Here is a 27,381-nt window from a genome sequence, read left to right on the forward strand (position 1 = left end):
AGGATGTATATTTGATGTTCGTTATGTGCTAATTTTTGTTAACATTATTTATATAGAACAAATCAATAATAACCAGAAAAATGTTTTCTCGGATATTTTCTAAACGAGGTCCTAATTGATTTGGTCTCACAAACTTTTGTTAGTAATACGCTTAGATCGCTCGTGAAAAACATTATAGTGAACCCAACTTACGAATTTGAATTTAAAAACTTGTCCTAATCATTCACAATATTATTATTATTGGAGTACCTATTTAAACATCAAGTAAATTGTCTATAGCAAAAAATAATTTACTAAAAACTTAAACAAAATACAAATCATTTTTACACGGGTCATCAGGGAAGGTAAAAATGACAATTTAAGGTGATATATTTTAATAAGTAATAAGGCACTGGTTCTGTATATGAAGTAATATTGTATAATAGGATTTTCAGTAATTTTGTGATTTTTTAAATGTGATACTTATTTGAAATTGTGTTTGTTTCAGTCAAACAACATTAGAAAAACTTTCATTAACAGTAAATCTAATTACAATGGCGGATTATGAGAGGCATCATTACGATAAGGAACTATTGGCTAAAACAGGTAAGAGGTTTTGTTTCAATATTATAAACCTAGGCCATCCGTAATTTCGTAAGTCCTGGAAACTTTAAACAAATATAGAAGAAAGAAACTAAAAACAATAAAAGAAAACATTTCAAGTGAATCATATAGCGTCCGAATATAAATATTTCAAAAGGGTTCATTGAGAATACAAGCAAATACATATATATAAGCAACAGGCACAAAGATAGTCATCACTATAAAAACAAAAACAAAGATGGTTCTCATTTGAAGTTCTATCGAGAATTGCTGTATTTTAAAAGCTCTTATATATCAAATAAATGTAAGAAAGAAAGCTATCGAGAGGAACGAAAGTCTTTCAGCTGTTCCAGCACTCGACATTAATCCCCGGTTTATTCCAGCGGAACGGTATCGCCGCGTTTAAAGTGGAGTCGGTGTAGATCTCTACTATATATCCTCCTGTTTATTTCCTTTTGATTTTATATCTCGATAAAATTTCCTTCGAATATTACAAATACGTACTTATGGTCTATAAAAATTGTACATTTTCTCTTTCTTGACTTAGTTTAATGATTTACTAATTATGTTCTGATGTTGTAGTAAGCAGACAAATATTTTAAAATTGTGAGAAATTAAAAATTCGTGCCAGTTTTTCTTTCATACGATTATGTGCTTTTAAAGCTTAAAATAGTATGCATTCTTAATGGAACTATAATTAATTATATAATTATAATTAAGCGGTCCAATATTTTAAGTCCGAAAGAATCAACAAAATTTTCTTAACTATTTTATGTTATAATAAAACAGATAAGTATATTATTCAATTCTCGTTTTGTCATATTTCTTAAAATAATAATCGATATACTAAAAATAAGTATGGAACTATTGCTGTCGAACTATCAATATCGGGGTAGGTATTACTTAGAATATACACCATAGTTAATTGGAATATACACGAATTTCCCTCTAAATATTGGGCTGTCATAAGGCGATTTTCATTTATATACCTACATACAATCCAGGCTAACGGTGCCATCTGTACATATGTATTTATCTAATATTGATATAGCTTATATCTTACCAGTTCTATAATATTCCATAAGATGGCGTTAGTTGAATAACAAAACGATATATTAAAAAAACTGAATTAAAACTATTTTTTGTGACGCCAATGTAATGAACTCAGAAAATAAAAACATTATCTACGTAAACACGAAACTACCTTTATTTTATAGCTGTTTTTGAGAAACCGAGGATAAGATGATATAATTATATCGGTACAATGATCCGACGTCTAAGGCCATCTTTACCTAAACCTGTATTTTGTAACATCGCCGAGGGCTTAGACGGTACTCTGCGAATTAGATATCTGGAATGTGGACAAATAAATTCTATTCAAGACCAGAATTACAACGTTTATTTGTTCTCGTATTATAACGTATCTGTAGATATAAATCACAGATTAGCTAGTCCGCACTTTGCCGGCTTCATCTATATCAACTAAAATTGACAACGAGGTGGATTTGAGAAGCCTTATTTTATTGACATACCTACATCATCGGTCCGTTGCTAGCGAGGACTAGAAACAAGACCATTGAAGAGCCAACATTGCCACGGAGTAAATAGAATTTTACTTCATCCTGTGCGTATTTAGGGTTTTGTATTCAAATATATTTCTCATGTTATTCCTTCTTGTAGCGGACCGAGTGGGATCTATAGAGGCGAATCCTGCGGCCGACTTGGAACAGATCCGTTCGCTCATACAGAACGTCATCAAGGAGTCTCCAGCACACTCCAACCTTGTCGACTGGTGGTTCGTGGACTGTAAGTCAGCTTTTTCCTTGTTTGACCATCCCGTTATTGATTTATGAATATTTTCCCGTCATGTCACTACCACGTGCGTTAATGTCATCTCTGGAGAACCAAGATCAATTTAATATAAATATGGATTAGTTGGTATTGCAAAAAAAAATCATGAGCTTGAAATTATAGAACGGTAATTAAATTAATTAGCAAATGTCAACAATTGAACTTACGATCTTTCTCACATTAGAATACTCTTTAATTAAGGAAAGGAAAGCACGAGGACTTTATTTCAAACGAAACACTTTACAGATCATTTGATCGAAAATGACTAATTGATTGGAAATAGATGAAAGGAAATAATTACTTTTAAGCTGTACCTTTCTGAGTGGCTGTACTTCCATGGGTCAATTTTTTCTTTGCGATTTTACGTTGTAAAGAATTTGCTATTTACATTTGTGAAAAGGAACGTAATCCCAACTCTCACGCAGAACATGATTAAAGAACCTCGAGCGTGCTCCAAGTTTGTCGATTGGTCGCTCGTCCACTGAGTATTTACATTTTTATTTTTACCCGACTCCTATTGAAAACCTTTAAATACTCGTACTAATAAGTATTTGTACGAGTATTTAAATTTAGGTAAGTATCTAACTTAAGAACAGGGCGATGTATGGTTGCGAAAAACCTATTTCTATTTTTTTAATATTTTGATCATTTTTATGTTTATAGAAGTACATGGTTTTTCTTATATTATAAATGTTTTATTACTACACTTTATAGTCTCTTTATTACGCATGTGTGTGCGTGTTGTTGTTTGATGCGTTTACGCTTTGATTTGTTATATAAAAGCAGAAATACTAATTATGGACCTTGTAAAATATTAACGAAAATTAAGTCATGTCATATAAAGGTTTTGACTTTTAAACATAGATTAGTATAGATACTTCGCCGCCTTGAAATTGAATGAAGCCGCAAATGGCTTATTATAGTAAGTTCTTTTTTTGAATTCTTGACAAATAAAAACATTTTTAGAGAAAATTTACGAATAAATAACTAATACTGCGTAATTTACATGATAATTAAATAATTTATAATAATTATTTCAAATATTTTAGGAACATTTTAGCACGGAGACATGGCAAAACTTTTTTACGCAACTATTTCAATTCTCAAAACTGGGTACATTTTCTTGTTAGGAGTGAGTAATCTTTACTAATCTATGCTTTTAAACCTAAAAGTAGAAATCTGTCTCTCGGTTTGCTCTTTTCTAAAGCTTAAGTCGATACCTATATCAGGGGTGTCTTGCATTCATATAGCTCGCTGTTGCGTCACGGGTGACCTACATCTCAATTTCAACCCTACATCTTTGGATAGATTTTTAATAATTAGAGCGACTTTGTGTGAATTAAAAGGTCAACACCTTAAGATACTATAAGAAATATATTAACTTAAATTATTTCTCAAACTGTATATACTCATATGCCATATATTTCAATTAAACATCTCATACGGGGAAGATAATATAGGTTTCTTACTCTGCCTGTTAAGCAATGATATAATATTTTATATTAACAAGCCATCTTATAAACCTCCATTCATTTTAATAAACTCTGTGAAATAATTTGTTTTTGTATACAATCGGACCTATATCTCATTCCCGTGTCATAAATTAAGTTACTATAATACCTTGTTACAATCTGAGGTTACAATCCTATATTGTCCTTATCGGGTTTATCTGTTTAACTCTCGGAGGGACGATCTCGTGCCGCGCCGGTAATTGTTCGTGATAGCGCGAAACTATTCGCGAGCTACTATTTATTTTGCAAAGAATAGAGCTTTTAATTGTTGAACATGTTCGTAGTATATACATACTATTATTATGTATATTACGGATTGTATCAAATGTATTCTTTACGACACAGATATGACTGCATATACCTTATTGTATAAATATACTTACTTCCCAATTATGTTCATTACAACTACAGCATTATTATCATTAAAGAGGGCTATAATAATATTTACTTTAAAATGTAAATAGCACATACAGCATAACAAATAAATCGCCAATAAAACGTTGAATAAAAAGAGATATCACAAAACGGCTTTCTCTTAAAATGCCATTGTTCATTACGCATAACTGAAAAACTATTACACGCCCACACCTTTAGCGCCCACTCACCAATTGGCTAAAGCCTACATTACAAAAAGTCCAACTATTGAACTATGAATTTAGAAAGAATTTTTATTCAGCGTGTGAAATTTTCCTTTTACTTTGAAATATTTGAAAATATTTTCTTATAGGCACTCGTACTTTGTCTACGAATCAAATTCCATAACAATGCAATAGTCCAAAAGAACGGAAGTTTTCATTAGTATAAAAATAAGCGTGAATAAAGCATATTATAAGAAATACACATATTTCAGCCGTAACTGCGGAACGGTTCTTCCGAATCGACAAGGCACAGGAAAATCTCCATTACGCAACCGACATTGGCCACGAGAACATATACATATTAGACGCGGCTCCGCTAACACCGGACACGGAGACCACCGCACACCCCGCGACCACTGCCACTGGATCCCTCGATAGAACGGGACCCTCAGTGTCGCTAGAGACTACAACAGGACTGTCAGTGTCGCTGGACATCTCACAAAGTGGCGACACTCCTAGCGCAGGCGTTTCGCTCGACGTTCCCGAATCTAACGCAAGGTAATGTAATATATTTTATTTATAATGATTTAATATAGATAGCGAGGTTTTGTCCAGATAGTAGTAGGTACCTGTAATATAGACAGCTATTTGCTCTTTAAACATCATTTTAAACAGTATCTTATAATCATTACTTGTCGGTGTTCAACCCTATTCTAGACTACCACCGTATTACCACGATAGTCAATTTGATAGAAATCACATACATTTGACAATGACATTTACATATGAAAAACTTGAAGTATAACATGTAAGGTGTAACATGTAACATGGGAGGTACATGTTTGCTCATATGTTTTACTTTACTATAAAGTAATGCATACAATTCCTACACGCACACGTTCCTACATACACAGGAGACGAACCCTCGAACCAAATGTTAAAGCATACAATATCTGCCTATTTACGCAGCGTAAACAAAATTACGCACGTTTATGTACATACTATATTCAAATTACGTACGTTGATCGTCTTTAGTAAATCTCAAATGTGCCGTTTACGTTGTTGTAGGTTCTACAATGTGGAAAATGTATTAAGGGCTACGAAAATCAATTTTATTATACTGTAGTGTCACTAACAAATCACTAATAAATATAACGTTGGCATTAAAATTATCTCGAATAATGAACGCGATATCACTAACCCTTCCATTTTGCGCCATTTTCATGTATCACAAGGATTTATCTATCTTTTTTGTTCTGAGTATGAACCTGACTTTAAATTCAAAAGTCGGCGTGGGAGGCTATATACAACACCGAGCTAACGCTGCCTGTATTTAGTGCTGGTATTTCCACGAAGGTTAATAAATCGTACGCCAAGTAATTAAAACTTTGTGCAGTCTGACAACTCAACTTGTCGAACTTTCGACAAAACATTAATATTAGGTACCTACATTAGTACCTACTATACATTTTATACGCATTGTTCATAAGAACTCTAAGCTTATAGATACTCAAAAAAATTTAATTCGCAGCATGTAAACTTGAAATGTTGAGCTCAAATGAGAAATCAAACAAAATAAATTATATATTTAGTTTATAATCATTCTTTCAATGAACGAAGCTGTACGCGAAGATACGCGATCGTTAAAGCTACAGTAACGATACGTTTTATATGAATACTTGAAAGTTTAATATTGAAAACACTTGGATATACATATTTTTCTCGTTATTTTTAAAATTCTTTGTTCGTTCGCAACTTTCATCAATTAAAAAAGTAAAAATAACAAGTGTGTTACATATTCATATTTCCCTGGATCCTACTGTAGAGTTGTTGGTCACTACGGAGTTGTTAGAACTGTCTCTGTCTACGTTCCCTGACATTTTCATCGACGATGTCTAAATCCCAAGACAGGTAATTTAAACTTTGGGTAGTCATCTAGCGATACTCGAATAAAGTGTCAAACTGTCCCCACCACAAGTCTAGTTGCTTGCTTTAAGCTGTAATGTTTATTTTATTCTTACATAATTTATTTCTTAAAGCTCAAATTTTCCGATGAGTCCAATTTCTGAAATTACAAGAGTAAAAGCAAAATATTCTGATATTTCTGTGATACATTTGTAAACAATGAAGAACACAAGCCATCTCACTGGGGGTTTTAACAGAGTTAACGTCAATCCGTCGTGTATGTCTTAGAATTGTCACTATTGTACACTGAATAACAAAGGTTTGAAGACCTTACACGTGGCTCAATAACTGTAAATAGATCTCCTGTCTTAATTATCTCCAATGCAACTGCGACAATCATAAAGTTCAAACTTTATCATTGTTGGAGTTGCCATCATAGTTCTCCATCATATTGCCAAAAATGGTTTACAACTTTGTGTGGCCAGGATTGAGATTGTAACGAATAAGTAATGACAGAAAATTAACTGACCACTAAATTGAAATCGCTAAAAATTTTTAAACCCTTTGAACTTTTTGTTACATTTTTTAAGCTTCCAAACTACTGTCAAAGGACGCAGTGAGTCTACAAAATTGTTTGCAAACTGTGCGCGGAGCTTATGTATATATTTAAATTGCAGTAGCTAGCAGCTCACTGTAGCATTAGCAGCTGACTATGTTAAATAAAACTCGCATGTCGTTGAATATTTTAACAAACAGGAACAGGGCAATTTTGCCGTAAATGTCAAATGACTAGTTAATAGTATCGGGCGTTACATGCAGAAATCTATGCTATTAAGTAAGGATACAAATTACATTGCTAATTCATTTTCGTCCAACTTTGTTTCAATAAGTGTTTTTTAATGATCCTTTATTGGTATTGGATACCGCATAATTATCCTATTGTATAAAAAATCAATTAATACATGCCATAATTATTTTGAACTATTTTAAAAAGTTATTTAAAAATAAAATATAATGGAAATATTTATCAGATCTTACAAGCCTGTTTAAAGTCGACTGACAGTCGTCTGCAGACCCGGGCATAACTTAACAACCGGGTAAAATATCTTAACAAAACTATTTTTCAACTTCAAGAAACAATTCGCCTCCAGTGCCTACATATTTCGCAATATGCGATTCCCGACACTTGAGAGAACACAGAATAACTTTGTAAGTTCCTTGTGTTTGATGTCAGAATTCAAAATAGAACAATAACAATTTTACGCACTGAACAATTTCACTGTTTGTTTAATATTAATAATTTTACTAGGTAATATAAAATTAAACATATCATTAGTTACTTGTATAGTTATGTTAGTACAGATTTAGTAATTCACTATTTTAATTAAATGCATACTTTTTAAATTTTTACATAGATTATATATTTTTACATGGTACATGAGGTACATATATTAAGTACAATTATGCGTTCGAAAGGGTTTTTTTTCCGAAATCTGTCAACTTTAGGCATTATATCCGGAGCAGGATAGCGACACTTACAAGCTAAGTGCTTTATGGAAATACCAGCTCAAAATACAGTAGCGCTGTATAGTCCGCGCCAAACTGCTAATCTACTGATAGCGCTCTGAAGTTGTTGGGAGCAAGTATAGTCATACAATTTACTAGGACTAGCAGTTTTACGCGGACTATACTGATACTAAAAAAAAGATATAGTTCATAAAAAGTATATTATTTATATTTTAGCGAGTCCGGTCTAGGCAGCCCGGGGCGCCTGGACGACGCGGCGTCGCCCGGCTCGCCGCCGCCCACCATGCCCGTCACGCCCGTGCACACGTCAGGGAACAGATTCCACGACCAGACCTCACCGCCATTGTGCACCAGTCCACCAGTAAAAGGGGCCGATCAAGCGGAAGCCATTGTTAAATTCAAAACGTAAGTAATGCTTTTGTTTTTAAAATCAATTGGTAGCATCGCAGAACTTGTTAGAAATAATAAACACTTGAGTAGTATGAGCAATGTTAGCAAGTGCAAAATCGTCCTACTTTTTAAATTAGGTAGTTATAAAACAATTCGACCAAAGTCAAGAACAGAACATTTAGTTATCATTTTTATATTTACCTAATTCATTATCTTAATTGCTTCGATGTAGTTCATTTTGCTCAAGTTGATTAAAATAAAATTTCAGCGAAATTGCAATAATAATAATTAATAGCAAGCTAGCCGATTTCAACCATTGTTTGTATTGTACGAGTATATTGGACGTGGGAGGATTAACGGGGCTTATAGCCTGGTAAAAATTTAACACGGGTTTATTTGTAATTTAAGCGTCAATTAACCACGGATTTATTATCCGCTGTAGTTACAAATTTTTAAAACACGGTAACAATGGCTTGCTAAACAAAGTTTTCTGCTAACAGTGAGTATTGATATGTAGGAACTTTTTTGTTATATAGTAAAGTGCAGTAAAATAATTTCTTATTACGACTTTATATTAGTATAATGTTATTTTAGTATCTATTTATAACGTCCGCATTCAGATTGTTAAAATGTATAATCTTACTAAACATTTTATATGTTCATTATTGTTTCATTTACAATAATGGTATACATGACCAAGTATCAAACCCGGAAACACAACTGGGTGACGTCTATACAGGTCATCGTATATTGTCAGTGTAACAAGTCTTACAACATTGTTTGAAAAAACAGTAACAACTCTATAGATCTTGACACAAGGAATAATCATGTTTTGATGTATCAAAAGCTAATTCTAATGACGTACGAAGCGGCACTAGCTCTACACAATTATCCATTTAGCCCGTAGACGCCGTCTAATGGAGCCGCAACGAGAGCTCGTAATTGGTTTACTTTCTGATCTCTGCATGTCTCATAAATAGGATGAGCATGTGAACTATATGTATGTTCCTATTTATCTTGATGATATACTGAACAAATCCTAAATAAAAGTAAACAAAAGAAAGGGATATTACTATAGTTAGTGTCTCTGGGTAAAGTTGTTGGTGGCCGCAGTAAATAAATAGTTTAGCAAGAAACTACTACCCATATTTTACACTTAATTCTCTAGTCGCCTCCTACAACCCTCGTAATGAGAAAAAAGGGAGGTTTGTTATAAATGAACAATCTGAACAATCACTGCTACAATTCTCTACCTTATAATTTGGTATATGTCGGCGATGTCAAACGCACCCTGAGAAATTAATACTATTTCTCTCGATAGAACGAGTAAAGCAAATGAGAACCTACCTCATTATTTCATCTACGATAATTGCTTGGAACAATTATGAATCATCGTTATTAAGGAAAACAATTGCGGAGCACTGGAATAGAATTTTCATAACCAAATATTTGGCGCTTGAATATTCAAATACGAATGCAAAAGGCATTGTATTCGATATTATTCAGTATAGGTAACACCACACGATCACGTAATATGAATTATTATTTTGTGTGATACGGATTTTAATTTATAATTCTGGAATAAGTTTAAATAGAAACAATAATTAAAAAATGGCTTCCGTTATCATAGCCCTATACCTATAAAGATATTTGTTACATGTTTCATCATGGACATATTTCGCATATCAATTTTTAAAGCTACTCGTACCTTTTCAGTCTTGTAGGTATTATTTGCAAAATGTAGATAGCTACGTCCATAATTTAACACCTTCATCGCGATAAGTGCTATATCTCTTAGATGTGACGTCTTACCTTTTGAAGTCGCTTTTATCGTAACTGTTTGTCGCCGAAAATAGGACCAAATAAATAATTCCAAATAATTTCAGACGTCAAAGTTACCTTCATGAACTCCTTGAGATGGCATCTTTTGTTGAATAAGACTATTTGTAAAAACTTTATTTTCTCAACTCAAAAATACTCATAGTGCTAAAATTTTAATATCCACCGTACGTAGTTTTTTATTTAACAGTACAAATCATATAAAAGAATCTTCTATTTCATTTCTGTTTTTGAAAAAGACCTTATCAAGATTTGTGTATTTTATAATAATTTATGTTATAATATGTATGTAATGGAGCTTAATAATAGAGAAAATGTGGCTAAATAAATGATGAAAGGTGTAAGGAAAGAGACGTTAATAACTATTATTGTAGCATCTGGCACCTGTAGGCATATAGAGCTCGGAAGGGCTCAAGTGACGCCGAATCCGGCTCAGCTTCCAAGTTATTTCCCTTTCTAATACAGTAATACCATATTGCTTCGTTGCTCCACACTGCCTCCATAGGATTAGATTATTGACACAAGAAGCGTAGCAACTATATGTAATTGCTAGCTATTTATAGAAACAACAGGTGACGGAATGTTCCATTAAATATTTGTGTATAACGATCAATATAGTTCTGGTAACATTTTAACTACATTGAACCAAATAGAAATTAGGGTTGTTTTATCATTTTTTTATCCTCGGCTGCCTTCAGGCCGATTTTACAGAATTACGAATAATTAAGGTCCTTTTCATAGTACTTCGACTGTACTATACTATAAATAAAGGATTCAAATGCTACAATCCTAATACAAAGCATTCGGGTTCAGATATCTGCACCAATTATTGTCCTCTTTATATAATAATAATGATGTCAAAAAAATCTTAAAATATTGTTAATTCAATTTAGGTACAAATAAAATATGTAAATTAGTGATTAGACTACCCCCGGCACGTGTGAGTACTGCTATTTGAGCACATCACTCTTTCTGTAACTTTGAATTTGCACTCTATCTCTTCCTTCTTCTATTGCATGCAGCATCCATGAAAAACTTTTCGGACTCGATCAAGAAGTATTTGGTTATAGGTAAGTTCATACATTCATAACCCTCAAATATTATAGCAAACTCTTATCTAAGATACGATATCTTTTACGCGTAAGATTATTAACTTCATACTCGTAACTTCATCTACTCATTTAAAAAAGGCACATTAAATATTTCTATTATGATGTTCAACATTATAGTTATAAGCGAAACGTATTTACAACGTTCTACAATTATATTATTTGGAATCACGAGTCCAACGAGCATCGATGCAGCAAATGTGCGAAAAGTTTAACTGGTATGAAAATCGGGCCGAGCCGATTGAACAAACCTTTTAAAAGCATAAAACCTGTGTAATATATTACATATTATGATAGTTTTGTATCAATGTATAAATATTGTTTCAGAAATTTATTGGAGAAAACATCTGACTCTCTGCTCAAGGCGGCAAAGATTGGGGATTTGAAATTGGTAAGAAGTCGATTAAAAATATCTTATATTCCTAAACATCATTCAATGTATTTTGTGTATTTTTATTTTTTTTATATTTAGGCAGTTTTTCTATAACAGTTGTACAATTTGGAATAATTACTGTCATAGAATTACAATTAGTCGAGAATATTTATAAAATTAGTGAATTTGAAATAATTATTTTTTAAGTACAATGATCAAATGTTTACATATTGCTTATGGTAAATATAGCATTTACACGACATATAATTGAGAAATTTCACAGATACTCTCTACAGGTGCTACACATGAATAAATTGTAACACCTCAGTATACAATGTTTCCACTATGATGCTATGATTCAAAATCGCGACACTCGTGCACAGGTTTTTATAACTTTGAGTCATATATTTCTATTTTAAAATGTATCGTAAATGATACAGAACGATATTTCCATGATACATATTTTTTCTCCTTCATTTTTAATGAAAGTAATCAAACTCCTTGTCATAAGTCGTTATTATCGTAATCATGATCATAATCTTTATATGCTAAATAAGGTACAATAGGTGTTAAGATAATGTATAATATCCTCTTATTTTGCCTTTAAGGCGTGCAAATATACAGTCAGGTATGACAAAATTATTTCTAAGATTATTTATAATATTAAGTAACAATTGTCAGATTCATACACACATCATAATTATTATTTACATATAAATGTCAAACATTATTTGTCATGCAGTTATGTAATTAATATAATAATAATGCATTCATATATTGTCAAAAAAATCTTTTAGGCTGTAGATATTATTACGAAGAAGCCATTCATTTAAACGTTTTTTTAAAAAATAGTAATAGGCAGATCTTTTAAATGGTCAGGTATTTTATTAAAGATTTGAATAATCGAATGATGTGCATTTCTTTTGAGCGTCTGTTATTTTTATTAGGTATGTAACGGAATCTTTGAACTCGATTTTTATCCACTTTGAACGGTCCGATTAATTTAAAATTTTGAACAATCATCAAGAACCGATGACAATACACGATTTAAATAATTTTATTCCATTCACCTCATCAGGATCGGGAATCGAGATTAACGATTTTCCGTGTGCGATTTTAGCGTGCTATGTAGTTTTTAAACTATAATAATTATTTATCTAATTCGTTGAATAGTTCAAAGACTTGCACGCGGCCGGCTACTCGCTGCTGTCGATCGACGAGACGGGCCAGACGTCGCTGCACATCGCGGCGCGCTACGGCAACAAGGAGATCGTGAAGTACCTGATCGCGTGCGCGCCGACCGCGATCCTGAACATGCGCGACAACGAGCGCGGGCAGACGGCGCTGCACAAGGCCGCGGCGCACGGCCGCCGCGCCATCTGCTGCATGCTGGTGGCGGGCGGCGCCTCGCTCACGCGCGCGGACCGCGCCGGCCTCACGCCGCGGCACCTCGCCTTCCGCGCAGAGGACCACGACTTGGCGGCGTATTTAGAAAGTACGTACATTTTTGAAGATAGAACCCTATGTGGTTCGACTCTGGCGGCACTATTTCTGCCTCATAGCAGCGGCGTTAAGTGTTGCCGTGTTCTGGTTTGAAGGGTGTGGGAAGGGAGACATACTTTTCCGAGGCGTTCCAGCTTAGTCCTCAGAGGTAACGGCGCATCAGTGGCCGACCTCCGGTAGCAATATCTAATCCTATCTGGAGTCGATTACATATATCCATGGGCGGCAGTAGCCACTCACCATCAGATGGGCTGCATGCTCGTCTGCTACTCCCATAACTAAAAAAAATAACTTAGATGAGCCGAGACTTATTTTATTTATTGATCTAGGTAGGTACTTCCGCCTTATGTTAAGTACATTACCAGCACTTGAGAGCAATACCGGATCCAAACAAAATAAATAAAGTCTTACCAAAGTAGAATCGCTGCTGCCCCTTCCAACTTAAGATTGAACAATGAATATATTATTAGTTGATTTACGAATATTTTTGATGTAAATATTCTCCTTTCTATAAATTTTCCGGCATTTATGACAAAGTGAGAACTTTCTGTTTTTTTGTTATCTAGAAGAGTTAAATAAACATAAAATTTAATCGTAGGCACTTCAAAAATTTCAGTGTCAAAAAATAAAGCATGTACAACAATAAAAAAGTACAAACACTGACATGGTCTGAATTCAGTACCAAACAAACGTAATAAAAGCCAATATCGATATTCCGTATTGCTAAACATAAGCAATTACGCTAGATATGATAAAAAGAGGTTATGTAATTATAAAATTTTTAACAATTTTTTTTTCATATAAATAGTCCACGAGCATGATTAAAATAAAAACAAGTCTTTAAATGTAATTTAGAGTGCTATTGACGTGAACTATATTTGTTTTGATTATTACTACTATCTTTTTCTTGTAACTTGTATGTTTAAAAAACATATTTTTAAACCTACAAATATTAATAAAGCTTACTTAAAAACACTAAACTTTTACAGATTATAATTTAAACTAAAAAAGTACTTCTCCAATTACACCCTAAAATCATTAATATTAATGAATGTGTACTAAGACCAAGTCAGAGCTTTGACTTGTCAGTAATCAATAGATCAAATGAAGTGTTTTTTCAGGTCAAGAACATTTCCAATTAGTTTCGGAGGACTTAGAGACTGCGGTGTGAAGGCAGGATGGAGGACCAACTGGGAGGAACGCAGGGCGTAGTGGGACATCTGATATCCTGGACTACCCCGCGGCGATGTATTTATTGTAACTCTAATTAAATATTTTAATTCATATACTCTAACACCAAAGTGATATTCGGATTTTTAGCTTAAGATTAATAATTAATATTTCGCGGTAGATTAGCTCATTTATAAATTCGATTAAAATTGTTTCAAATTATAAGTACAACTTAGTAAAACTAATATCCAGTTATACCCACACATATCAAACGAAAATATAATTATATAAAATATTTATACTTCTGAGCGATAAATCATAATAATACCTTAAATTTATAAATTATGACAACAAACAGAGTAGTACAAAAAAATTAATCTATCTTTTTAACGATATTACAACTGTTATAAAGGCTTGGTATAATATAGGGAAAATTCACATTTCGCACTTAAAATAGTATAGTTGTAATCTAAATATTTATATTTAATAAATACGTCTATCCTAAAGCAATAAGTATGATAAATTACTGTGTTCCTTGTAGTTGACAAGGGATCAAGATTATATTTACGACAGTTACTTGTCATATTACTATAGTTTAGCATATTTCACTCGCGATTTGTGTGCTAGGAAAGTACCTACTATAAAAATGTTTATTCAAAAGTTCTATACTTTTTAAAGTGTAATAAACCACCCTCGATTATTTCATAATAAAATTTGAAGAATATGTAAGTAGATTATTTCTTAAATTTGAGATTATATATAAAAGATTGTTACGTTAATTTTAATGAACTCTATTGGTATATACATTTATTAAAACTAATTTAGGTACCTTTACTTAAATTATTCGTACTTTTAAGATTACATATAGTTTACATCAAAATTTCCCATTATTGAATTATCATAGTATAATTAAGATTGTAATTCTAATTTTTGTCATTATGAGTAATCATCTTAGACACGTGATGAATATTAATTTCCCATTATTATAATCATATAGTAACGCCACAATTCTCGTGGGCCTACGACGTAGAGGTTGTGTATTTTAATACGTATAACGGACTTAAATTAATCTCATACAGCCTATATTTGTAAAGGATTATATTTGATAAAAGAAAACTTTGTTATAAATCTCATTCTTTTACTTACATAATTGATCTGAGCGATTACGACTTAATATCCATATTAAAAATTACGTTCTAGTTATTACACGAACTTCTAACTTAATAATATTTTAGAGTATAATGATATTTACTATTTTCGCAGCTATTTAGACAAGAAACGAAATAAAATGTAAGATTATGACTATGTATATTAAATGTGTTTAAAATGTCACGCGATAGTTACAAGTGTTGACGGAGCTTTATGACAGGAGAATGAATGACGTGGAAGATGCTGAACGATTTGCTCAAATTACGTTCTCTACAGTTTCACTGTGTATATAAAAATAAGTTTTTAATCCAAAAATATATACAGATATTTCTACTTTAAAAATGAAAGACAGATAATTGAGAAAATCATTCAGCGACTCTCAGGTATGTTTGCTTTATATTTGTTGTCTTATTGATCTCAATTCATGGTAATTATTTATGTTTATGTACGATTTTTGGCTAGTGTACATGTATTTATAATCACCCGTAGTACGCTTATTTGAGCATCGGCATTCCTAATAGATTTTTTTAAATTTCTTTTCGATTATGTATCTGTAGATAATTAGGCTTCCGACAATCTTATCTTAAAATGCTTGCTAGGGGATCATCTTATTGAGTAACGCGATTTCTTATTCGAGCTATTTAACTTTCAATGGTAGAATTATCGTTATTTATAATTACGAGTAAAACGCTGATACCTCTTCGTGTAGATTTACCTATAGTTGTAGTGTTTAACGAATTTACTCGTACTACTCGCTGTCAAGCGAACAATGAAAGACAAAGCTGTGAGAATTTTGACCTTAATGTAAAAAGTAAGTTCGTTTATTATTGTAAGTGCCGTGAGTGTGCACTGTGTAGTTCATGAATTTGATTTCTGGTTGTAGTTAGAATTTGAAGTTGTTGTCGAATACTCTTGTCTAATAAATTGTCGTTGTATATTCTCATTGTGTTGTATTAGTAAGGTACTTACCGAACGACTCACAATTCTGTATAGAAAATTTCTGTATAGGAGTTCAAGTAGAAATAGTTATAATATTATATTATTAACGAAACGGCCTTTCCTGTAAGTTTAAGGCTTTTTAAAAGTATGTTCAACGAAGTACAAGTTTGATTTATTACACCAAAGTAAATAATCAATATGCTCCTTATAATCGTACAACTTTTACCTTAAGCCGACGGGTGACAGGTAATAATAATATAGGTAACTATGAAAAACGACTTTCATATTACCTTGTAATGTGGCAATACGTGCCTCTATAACATGTCAAACCGTCGGGTGGAAAGACTCCTCTACATTTACATTTTCGATTTCCAACCCGTTGTTTTTGTAACGACGCGGCGACGTTAGATGGAAATTCAAACATTTACATGCATACATATTTAACAACCTCCCATTAAATCAGTTTTAGGAATAGTTATATAAACAAGGGACGACGATTTTCTCTTAATGAAAAAAGTACCAGACCAACAATATCCTTTTTACTCTTCTAAAGTTTTTAATATATTCGATTTGTATATTTTAGATGAATGTTATTATAAATATTTTCATGTTCCTCACGTACAGGGTATTTCTGAAAATTGCATAACAAAAGTTCAAAGGTATATCAAATTTAATGAAAATAAACAAGTCTGCTTAACCTTTCAGAAACACCTCTTGCGTGAGTTCGTAGCCTTAAGGCATAAACTAAAACTGTATTAAGGCAGCTGTTTGAGATTTACAGAAACGTTGTTATCCTTTCTTTACTATTTATTTAATACTATTACCTCGTGAGCGTTTGATAAAATCAAAGGCGCTACAATAAACTGAGAAAAATTTAAGTGTAGTGTCTTCACAATGACACAGCTCAATCGATGTACTATTTTTCTTTAATAAAAAATAACTGAAATTCGTGATAACATAACCAATACAGGATTAAGTTTCCTACTAAGTCCCTATCTGACTGGTTATTATGCTGATGATGAGAGACCTATAATTAAACCTTATCCAGACTTATTCTATCCCGAGTCTGACTCAAGAATGAAGAGTATTGGAACGCCACCTGCGTCGGTTCCCACCGATAGATTTGATTCTCTTTTCAAAGTAATGCACGCTAAGGCTCGTAAGAACTTGTGGAGATATCCATATAAGACTATTAAAATATATAAAATATTTTGTTGTATAAAATTAAATAGTAAAGCTACTAAATCAGAATGAATCTATCCTCGGTTCCTTATCAAAAGCGTAAAATGTCATTCCACTAAAAATAGAGCCTAAAGCATTTACCTGGATTTTTTTATTTCTGTACATTTTATTAGGTATGTACTGCCTACGCCTTTTTTGGACCTGTTGGAGGCTGTTGATGTTGATGGGGCTGTTTATCTTTAAAATTTAATTTCATACAATAAATATAATATTTTACTTTAATCGTTATGAAATAAATGATTGTTTTAAAAGTATTTGAATAATTCGTTTTCTCCTTTACGCACTTCTAGATAAACTAAATTTGAAAAGTAAACAAATCGGAAATTCACTTATTTAATTCACTAAAATAAATAATATGAAAAAGTTTATGCCATTCGACTACGAAGTTTTGCCATAGAAAAGTAAATTATATACTTTAGCTATTTATTATTCTATGGCGTTAATACTAAATACTATTAAATCACAGTATGTGGTGTTTTAAGCCAACTTAATCTTACAATACTTAGTGTAACTTTCCTATTAGATATTACTAGTCTTTGTATATACTATATTGGAGGCCTTCTTATGTGTATTGTAAACAAATATCTTTTGTAAATTACATTAGTACACTAAAGTATTTCATGACCAAGATCTATCTTATAAAAATTAGATACTTTCGCTATAGTAAGTACCTACAAGTAATATATAAACGTTTCTTCACCGGGAGCTAGGAGGAAGGTGCCGATATTGATTACATTATTGTGTTGACGTTTTTTAACATACAATCTTGAGTAATAACTGTAATTATTGGTATCTGTTCTCCCATAGACTGCTACTCTAATAATAGGCGTAGCCAACTAGGTATTACGTGTGAAATTGATTATCAAATAATCTGTTATTTAGATTCAAAGGCTATATCTATGCAATACAAATTCCTACTAAGGAAAAAATCTGCAAAGAATAGAACATTAGCTACAACTTAGAATACAAAATACAGTTATTATTTATCTGATAACCAACAGGGTACTCGTATTCTCACAGTGATACCTAAATATCATAGTTCGTATCTTATACTCTCCATAAGTTCTGAGTTGTTTTTGTTAAGACTTACATACTTCATGTCACATGTCGCTTTTCCTGTCGCGTGTATTAACGTCCGCAAGCGCGTCCCACCAACACGCACGACCAAGCTTGCTGCAGCTCCGCCGCAACGGACGCGTGTGCGGATGAAAAGATGAATCCAAAAGGTTCGCGTGCCGGCGTTAACACATGCGACATAACAACGTCTTTATATATCTTGTAACACATTCAATGTCCAACTGTATAATTTTATTTAAACATTTGTATACTTTACAGTCACGTAGCATTCCATTGGTCAGCATTAGTAAAAGGTCTTTGCATATCAAATACTTTTAAAGCTTTTATGTATGTTTAACGTGCGTAATTAAATTTTAATTTACTATCAGATTAAAATGCAAAAGTCTATTACTTAACCCTAATATATTTTTACTTTTTTTTTATGTTTGTATTTTCCTCGAATTTATCACGTGTCACATTTTTAACATCGTAAAACACTAGATACTAAACAAGTAACCTTATTCAGCATTTCATTCACTGTTATTTATTGAAAGCTCTGAGTGTGAAATTTTGTGAATGTTACTTGAAATTACATGTACATAAACTGATTGTCTTATTAATCTTTGACAGAGTTCGTTTTCAATTATAAGAATTCTAATGTTATTTACTTTTAAGCATTATAATACTAGTCAGTGTTTCATCATTTTTATCAAGTGCTTTATTCATTATTTTAGTAAAAATACATTGTAAAAAATGTACCTTTTTGTTTTAAGAAACAATGTTATATTGTCTTAATATATTTCAATACGAATACTATAATGTCAAACGGAAAATTTATATAGCTATTCCGAAATTGCTCCGACATATTTATTTGCGATTAATCGAGGGGTGATAAATTTTCCTATCAGAATTAATTCCCTCTTGCCTATTACAAGTCTTTAGATATTATACCCAATTATTACGGTTGTAAGAAATATTATTCCAGTTTTAATAACCTTGCAGATTCTCGCACTTGTTGTGTTCTTATTAGACGATATTTAAATTATAACTTGATTCCTAAAATTTAAGACACCATGTAATATGTTTACATTTTTGAATCTGCATAGTTTTATAATTAACAATTAAAAAATACAGGTTCTTGTAACAAATTTCAAAACACTCATTATAGTTAAGTATTTTGGTCATTAAAATTAAACAAGTTTAATCGTACTATTTTAAAAAATGTCTATTAATAAAGTAATTTTAATAATGTTTTGAAAGCACTCATGTCATTGTAACATACTTTTTTTGCACTTAAAATTCACTATTTTAAATAAAGTTATTTGATGAAGTACACTGGAGAACAAATTATGAAAGTATGAAAACGTGTTTTGTTTTTTTCCCACAAATATCCTACCCAAATGCAACTACTAACATTTATGTTATTAGGTTACCTAAGCAATGCTAGGTAATCGAAAATCACACAGTCGAAATTACCGCGTGGACCGCGTTGGCAATTTTTACATTTATACAGCCGCCTACTTAAAATCTATCACAGATGTGTTTCTGCCTTTATCTTATTCTATCGTTTTGCATAATGACTACCGAAACATAAAAGTCTATCTATATCTACGTCAAAATAATAATTCGTCCTATGAACATTCCCAAGAGTCATCGCCTTTTAAATAGAGTGAATCTGTGTGTTATGATATAAATATTTTAGTTAGTAGTAGTTAAATATCTTAAATATCCATTAAAAATAATCTCAAAGTCATGTCGAGATGCAATACGAAGTTTCCGGTTAAATAATGCAAACCTTAATGTTTCATAGCAAAAATTACCCTTATATTTCTGTTGAAAACATAAACCAATTACGCTTTAGGAGAAAACACCACAATGCTGCAAACTGTAGAAAATTTTACATAATTTGTTAAGAGAAACAACACTAGCAATGTTAACTCAAAAAATTCAAGTATCGTTATCACTCGATGCAAGCACCGGTTTTTAAAGTTGACATAAGTAAATGACATATAAATAATCTAATGAAAATCAGCAAATAGATCTTTGCAATTCATAACGTCGTCGTTAATATTACTCCTTACATTAAAAATAATTTATATACCTAAATATTACACAGAAATTGTGGCCATAATATTTTCGACAACTCTATTTAACGGTAATCCCATATGGAAATATCTACTCGTATATACTCGTAAAAAAAGATGGAGGACTGCTGCAATACTTAGACCATAGATATATTGTCAGTAGGATAATATATCTATGACTTAGACGATAGCAATATTTGCTTCACATTACATATACGACACCTTTACTCTTTTATAACTTAAGTTATAGAAGTATAAATCTGGTACTCTTGTGCAATATTCGCAGACGTACGCTGGTGATACAGGTAGACATAATGTTCACGTGAGACACGACGTTATTAAAGCTCCCCCAGCGCCGTAAAATTTTTATCCTTACAATGTGTTTACGATATAGCCACACAACGTGTAGATATTACGAAGAATTGGATCTTCGATAGATGTTTACCTCTTTAACCGATGTTGCACAGGTATAATATTATGTGATGTAAAAGAAACCTAACATTTGATTTTAACATAATATCCATCCTTAAGTATCATCCTTAATGAGAAATAGTAGGAATGGAATGGAATGGAACACGAAGTTTAAAATTGAAATAAATATGCTTCAATAGGTACACATCTACGTAATTAGATGCGACGAAGAGACTGATAGCATCCTGCTAATCCTTTTACAGCCTTTGCATATGCTGAATTAGTACCTGTATTCTTTAATTATTTAAAAAAAGTTAAGTTTTTAATGGTATGTATGTCTTTCTGGGCAATAAATGTAATACTTAGTTTTCGTTATACACATTTCGCATTTCTCATATCACAGTAATTACATTTTACTTATTTGATCATTTCCCTATTTATCTACTAAACAAGGTCTTTCATAGTCCCTATATAGCCAATTTCGCAATCAGCTTAAATCTGGCTATGTTGATCATATAACTAAAGTGATTAAGTCGGTCAATAATACCAATTAACCGACTGCTATATTATGAGCTTACGCCGGCCACCAATGTAGATTATATTATGCGCAGTAGAATGTAATCTCATGTAGAAATTACAACATAATTATAAATTTATAAATATTTTCATGGTAACGATGTTTTTAATAATAAAAATTTATAAACATGCCTACGATCATACGCTTCGTCTATAAAGTATGAAAATATTGAAAATTAGATTTCATCCGCAACTCTTCCCGCGAACAGTGAATGGAAATTGAACATTTATTGGAATGATGGCAACACTATAAAGTTTATATTATGTACAAATAACATCAATCTTCTTCACTTCACCTGCGCCTTACTAGTACAATGTGTGTTGGTAGATATTTTACATAATTTTCTCATAAATATTTTCCGTGTAAGGCAAAAAAAAATATTTTGCTTAACCTACCTTATTACGTTGGTATAGGTTCGAATCAAATAATTATCTAAAAGTTATACTCACATAAAATACATACCTATTTTATGTTTATTCCTTTTTCTAATTAAACCATCACGCACGTGCATAAAAATAATTGCAGGTCCATCATGCAGAATTGTGGATCCAAGTGCCAAGTGCCAAGTGACATTGATGGTAAACAGAAATGCCCACTGCTTCACACGGTACCCCGTAACACCTTACCTGAAACTAAATTGCTGAATAATAATTTTGAGAGGTCATATATTTCTACTTACAAGCAACATAGGTTATGCTTCTATCATCAGGCTTCAAAGAGCTTTGTGTGAAAAAAGGTCAAAAATTAAAGTTTTTGTATTATACGAGTAGCAAACGAGCATGCAGTCCACCGCGTGCTTAATGGTAGGTAAGTGGCCACCGTCGCCCATGGACATCTGTAATCAACCCCAGATATGTATCGATACCACACCCTTCATCAAACCAGAACACCCGTGTAAGACTACTGTTATAAGACTTAGGCCAGAACTGCGTCGCCTTATATCCACTTGTGAATTCCATGCTCATATAATAAAGATAAATAATAAACAAACACCCTGATATAGAACCGATATTTACTTAAATTGAACATTTATATGCTGTATGTAACTGGTCGTCGGCGTCAACCAATTTTATTTGTCCAACTGCTGCGCTCGCGTCTCCTCTCAGTGTGAGAAGGATGTAGGCCATATACCGCCCTGGATACTTGCGAATAGGTAGACTTCACACATCTACAGGAACTAGTTTCTTAAACAAGTCAAGTGTAGGTTTTAGGCATCGCCATTAAAGCGAGTAATAATTAATTTCTAATGCGCACAAAACTTTGAAAAAAGCAGATGCGTTCCTGGGATTAGAACCTTAAACCTCCCGATTGAAAGGCTAAGTTTCAACCACTATCACCGTCACTGCGTTTAACTACTAGACTATTACTGCATCTGACCAGAACCCGGAACTCCGGTTAGCTTTTCAGGTCGAGAAGTGACCGCTCAGCCTTGAAAGTCTTAGGTACTAAAAATATAATCACTGTACCAAAAGACTCGAAACAGTACTTCAAATAAATAGAAGCGTCCTTTTCCCCAATTATGCAAATCACATAAAAAAATACCTATTCAGAATTAGATTGTCACCTCTACAAACAACCGGTCGATTAGCATACAGCTCGTGAACTCTCTAAAGGACATTCGGTTTGGTTCCGGGTCGGGGTGTGTTAGAGTAGGCCTATGTTTAAACAAAATCTGTTTACATAAAAAAAATGTGTACAGTTTCAACGAGCTGATTCCAAATTATATAAGAAATGTATTTAGTTTTATTTGGCTTTCAAATCTTCTCTAGGGAAAATATATGTAACTTTCTACTACATTTCTTCTCTTCCTTTTACTTCAGTAACAATTGCTTATAATAGTACGAACCATAAATTCGAAGCATAGAATAAACCATAGTCTATTATTGGTAGTGTCCCGCTTACCAAGGTACAGATCGAATACTGACATACCTTTGACATTTTCATGGATCACCTTAAGGCAGGTTTCCTCCAAAATGGCAAAAAAAATCTGTATATGGCTTACTATATTTTTTTTGTCACAATGCTCATTGTTACATTGTTTAAAATTTCGTTATAATAATAACTTCTTGACCATTTTGCGGTTACCGTTGAGTTTTTTGACATTTTGTGAAGTTGCATATAAAGTAAACATTAATTTTATAAAGTAATCTCCGGACTCTCCTTTACACAAATTTGCCTCCAAGTGGAAAATATGCATAGATTTACAAACTTACACCTGAGTATTCTGTTTAAGTCAACAGATTTAATAAATAAATCAAGCATACAACGGTGAGCACATCTGGCGAATGTTCAGCGGTACTTTATGTGAATAAGTGCAGGTAAACAATATTAAGTGTGCATAGTTTCATTTATTTTAATCCTTATTTGGCTAGGTGTCCATTGTGTATATAAGGGACACCTACCTCTAAGCGACCAGAACCTCTACAACGCCGCGTCGTGGAACATGACATCCCCGTGAAAAGTTGCGATTTCGCGTCATACTCGTACAAATCTACGACGTGCGTACGAACAAAACACGAAATTACGCCGTACCACGAAATGCTACGGTATGGAAATCTACGACGCCGAAACGTGTTTGTATTTTTAACCTAATTCCCGAAGGAAAGACGTTAACTAATTTAAAGTGAGTAGAGGGTAGGTTAGAGGTTAGAGGAGGGCGAATTCCGAAGTCGGCATAAACAATGTATCCAATATGAGTATAGGACACACAGTTTTCGGCGTTATCCGGCGAAATACATATATTAATCGACGTCTTCAGAACTGTGTATTAAACCAAGATTTATTTACATTATTTTTTTACGTTGTAGTAATATAGAAGTCAGGTGTACCTATTGTTGTATTTTACCAAAAAATTGGCCTATTCTAGTAATCATTCAACAAGCAATGTGACCATATTGCATTGTTAATGATGATTAAAGTATCGAATTTAGTAAACAAGTCAAAAAGATTACAATGAATTATTTATCTACGTCAGGTCACGTCAGTATCACGCCTTCCAAACACCTGATTATGTAAATTATAATATTTTATCAATAAGAGATTAATTTCTTAAGTACTTCATTAATCATGTGTTACAGACCATTCAATAACGTGCAAAAATAAATTTTATGATTTGAATAGCTATCAACCACACCGTAGATTATACTAGAATTATATTGGTAATCTATTCGGTAAATGGCATGTTGCCATTTCAGCAGCACTAAACCAATATGTCTAATAGAAACTAATATACTAACGGTTATTATTTGATATACGAAGGACGGAATATAATGAGTTAATGTATAGAGTAATGGTATTAGTGGAGTTATGCCTATGAGGCAACTTCTAAGACCCCGTATAATTCGTAAAATCGATCTTCGAAAGCGAAGCGTTCCACTCCAAGATCATTAATCTAATATAGTTCTGAAGTGATATTAAATAAACAAATTACAAATCACAATCAGGTTTTCCAGTTATTCCATAAATTCATCGTAAATATAAAACTATCACCCAAAAATATATTGTTTTCCTTTAAAGTTACAGCGACATGGATGGCATTATTCACCCGCATGGACTTACCTCGTTATCTTGAAACGAACTGTCACGGGACTTCAATAGATGACTGAACTTCACAACACGAATAGCGTCATTTCTACGTAAATGGAGCGAAAATAAACATTTTTATTACTTGTTCAATTTGTCTAACGATCCTTTTTCCTTGTCCAGTACGTAGAACGTACTCACGGTATTTACCTCTTAGCGTAGGCGCCTGCTCGCCATTACCGTTGCAAAAAAATCGGAGGCAATTATGAGAACTGCCGGCAGAATTGAATACTTATATAAATAATATAAACATAACACCAATATTATATGACAATTGAGGGTTATAGCAACAGATAATACTCCTATTATTATAGCATGTCTATGCGTGTCATAATCACAAATTTACCACAGCACAAATTTACAAGCAGTGTGCAACGCACACACACAATCTACTATATACAATGTGTTGGTGTGTATAAATATATGCCGCAGATACGCATGCCGTTGCAAGCGCACTAAGTGTAACTTAAACATTAGCATGTTGGTGCCGCAAGCTCATGATGGTAAGTGATTAGTTATTGCCGCTCATGGACATTTAAAATCAACTCCATATGGAACGGGGGATCCACATACCACATCAAAATTGCTTTATATCACGGCGTGCGTAAATTGACGTTTTACGCACGCTTCGCGTGCGCAAAACCCCCATTTCCGACCCCGTAATATAAAATTTTATACAACACGCGGACGAAAAATGTTTTTCTGACTCGTGTGATTGCAGTCCTCGCCTGCGGCTCGGCCTGCAAACTCACACTTGTCAGAAAAAAATTTTTCGTCCTCGTATTGTAATGTACTATTACCTACCAAAAAAATATCTAACGCGCCTATTTCATTTCATTTTCACTTCAAAAATCTTAGTATAGGTACTCCTTTACCCTAGTAAATAGTAACCTTATTTTTGACTACGAGTATATTTAAAAATTGTCGTCCATATTGAGAATAAGTTGCTTTCTACAAATATCGACTTCTCGACTGTCTTCAATAATTTACAGATATCTATGGGCGGCTATAACCACTTCGAAAAAAATACATCTGTAGCCAACTGAATATATATTGGTCCTACTAGCGGACGAAAACGGTGTACTTAACAGGCACATTGTTATCTTGAAGATTTCAACGCTTCACTAAATATATCTGTGCACCCTTGTGCAAAATACCTATGATGACATCATCTTACCGATTTGAAGGCAATTGTGAGTAAACACTGTTTTAACCATGTGAAAATGTGGTTGCGCTAATACTAACTATTGAATTTGAACTACTGAAAGTTCTATCATTATAATATACTAAAAAGTAAAGATGCCATCACACATTGGACGATGTTTTTGCCACGGCTTAGTACCGGTATAACTATTTCTCACTAACAAACCATTGTGTGTATCATAATACACAACAGGTAATCAGAGTTTGGGTAAAAGAGGTTAATCAATTATTTGCCGAGGTCATGTTTGTATTCGCAACGCAACCTGGCCGGTCTCTTAGGACCGTCTGCTAAGCAGTTGCGCAATTAAATATTCACGTGACGCCTAAGTTCCCCATAACTAGATTGCGACCACTTTGCTTATTGGATTATTCAATATTAAATTATTAAATTCATTCGTTTATAAACCAATCGACACTGTTAAATAATGATAATTTGACTATGAAAATCCACATGTTTAGATGACACTGTAAAATGTATAAAAGACCATGTTAGCCCTCAGGAGTGCTAAAGCAATTTTTGATCGGCTCTATATGGATCCCCCGTTCCATATGGAGTTGATTTCAAATGTCCATGAGCGGCCATAACTAATCACTTACCATCAGGTAAACTGCCTCTCCATTTGCTACTTTAATCTTGTAAAAAATAAGTGAACCTTTGCACCTTTTCCAAAGCGATCACTTCTACAGTTCCTGAATACCGATGACAGAATTCATTTATGTCATGATAGGGGTAATCCTCGATAAGCATATTGATTGATTATTATAATAACTTAAAGCAAGATTAAGAAAATCTATCGTCA

The 27,381-nt window shown here is 32.9% G+C and overlaps 1 protein-coding gene across 6 annotated transcripts in view; it reads left to right on the forward strand.

Moving 5' to 3' along the window:
* rdgA (retinal degeneration A) overlaps positions 1–16,430 on the forward strand; it is a 219,286-nt gene extending 202,856 nt beyond the window's left edge. For 5 of the 6 annotated variants that reach the window (XM_073085826.1, XM_073085829.1, XM_073085827.1 and 2 more), the window contains 8 exons: positions 488–585; positions 2,263–2,388; positions 4,795–5,080; positions 8,171–8,359; positions 11,206–11,253; positions 11,620–11,683; positions 12,839–13,160; positions 14,290–16,430. In XM_073085826.1, coding sequence (XP_072941927.1) covers positions 488–585; positions 2,263–2,388; positions 4,795–5,080; positions 8,171–8,359; positions 11,206–11,253; positions 11,620–11,683; positions 12,839–13,160; positions 14,290–14,339 — 1,183 coding nt within the window. In that variant the 3' untranslated portion in view covers positions 14,340–16,430. The remainder of the gene's footprint in view (positions 1–487; positions 586–2,262; positions 2,389–4,794; positions 5,081–8,170; positions 8,360–11,205; positions 11,254–11,619; positions 11,684–12,838; positions 13,161–14,289) is intronic. The other variant, XM_073085828.1, reaches the window with a different exon arrangement.
* Positions 16,431–27,381: the final 10,951 nt, after the last annotated feature.

This window comes from Epargyreus clarus, unplaced genomic scaffold (genome assembly GCF_041222505.1).
Source record: "Epargyreus clarus isolate Ecla_fem2 unplaced genomic scaffold, WU_Ecla_fem_2.2 ptg000023l, whole genome shotgun sequence".
Lineage (NCBI taxonomy): Eukaryota > Metazoa > Arthropoda > Insecta > Lepidoptera > Hesperiidae > Epargyreus > Epargyreus clarus.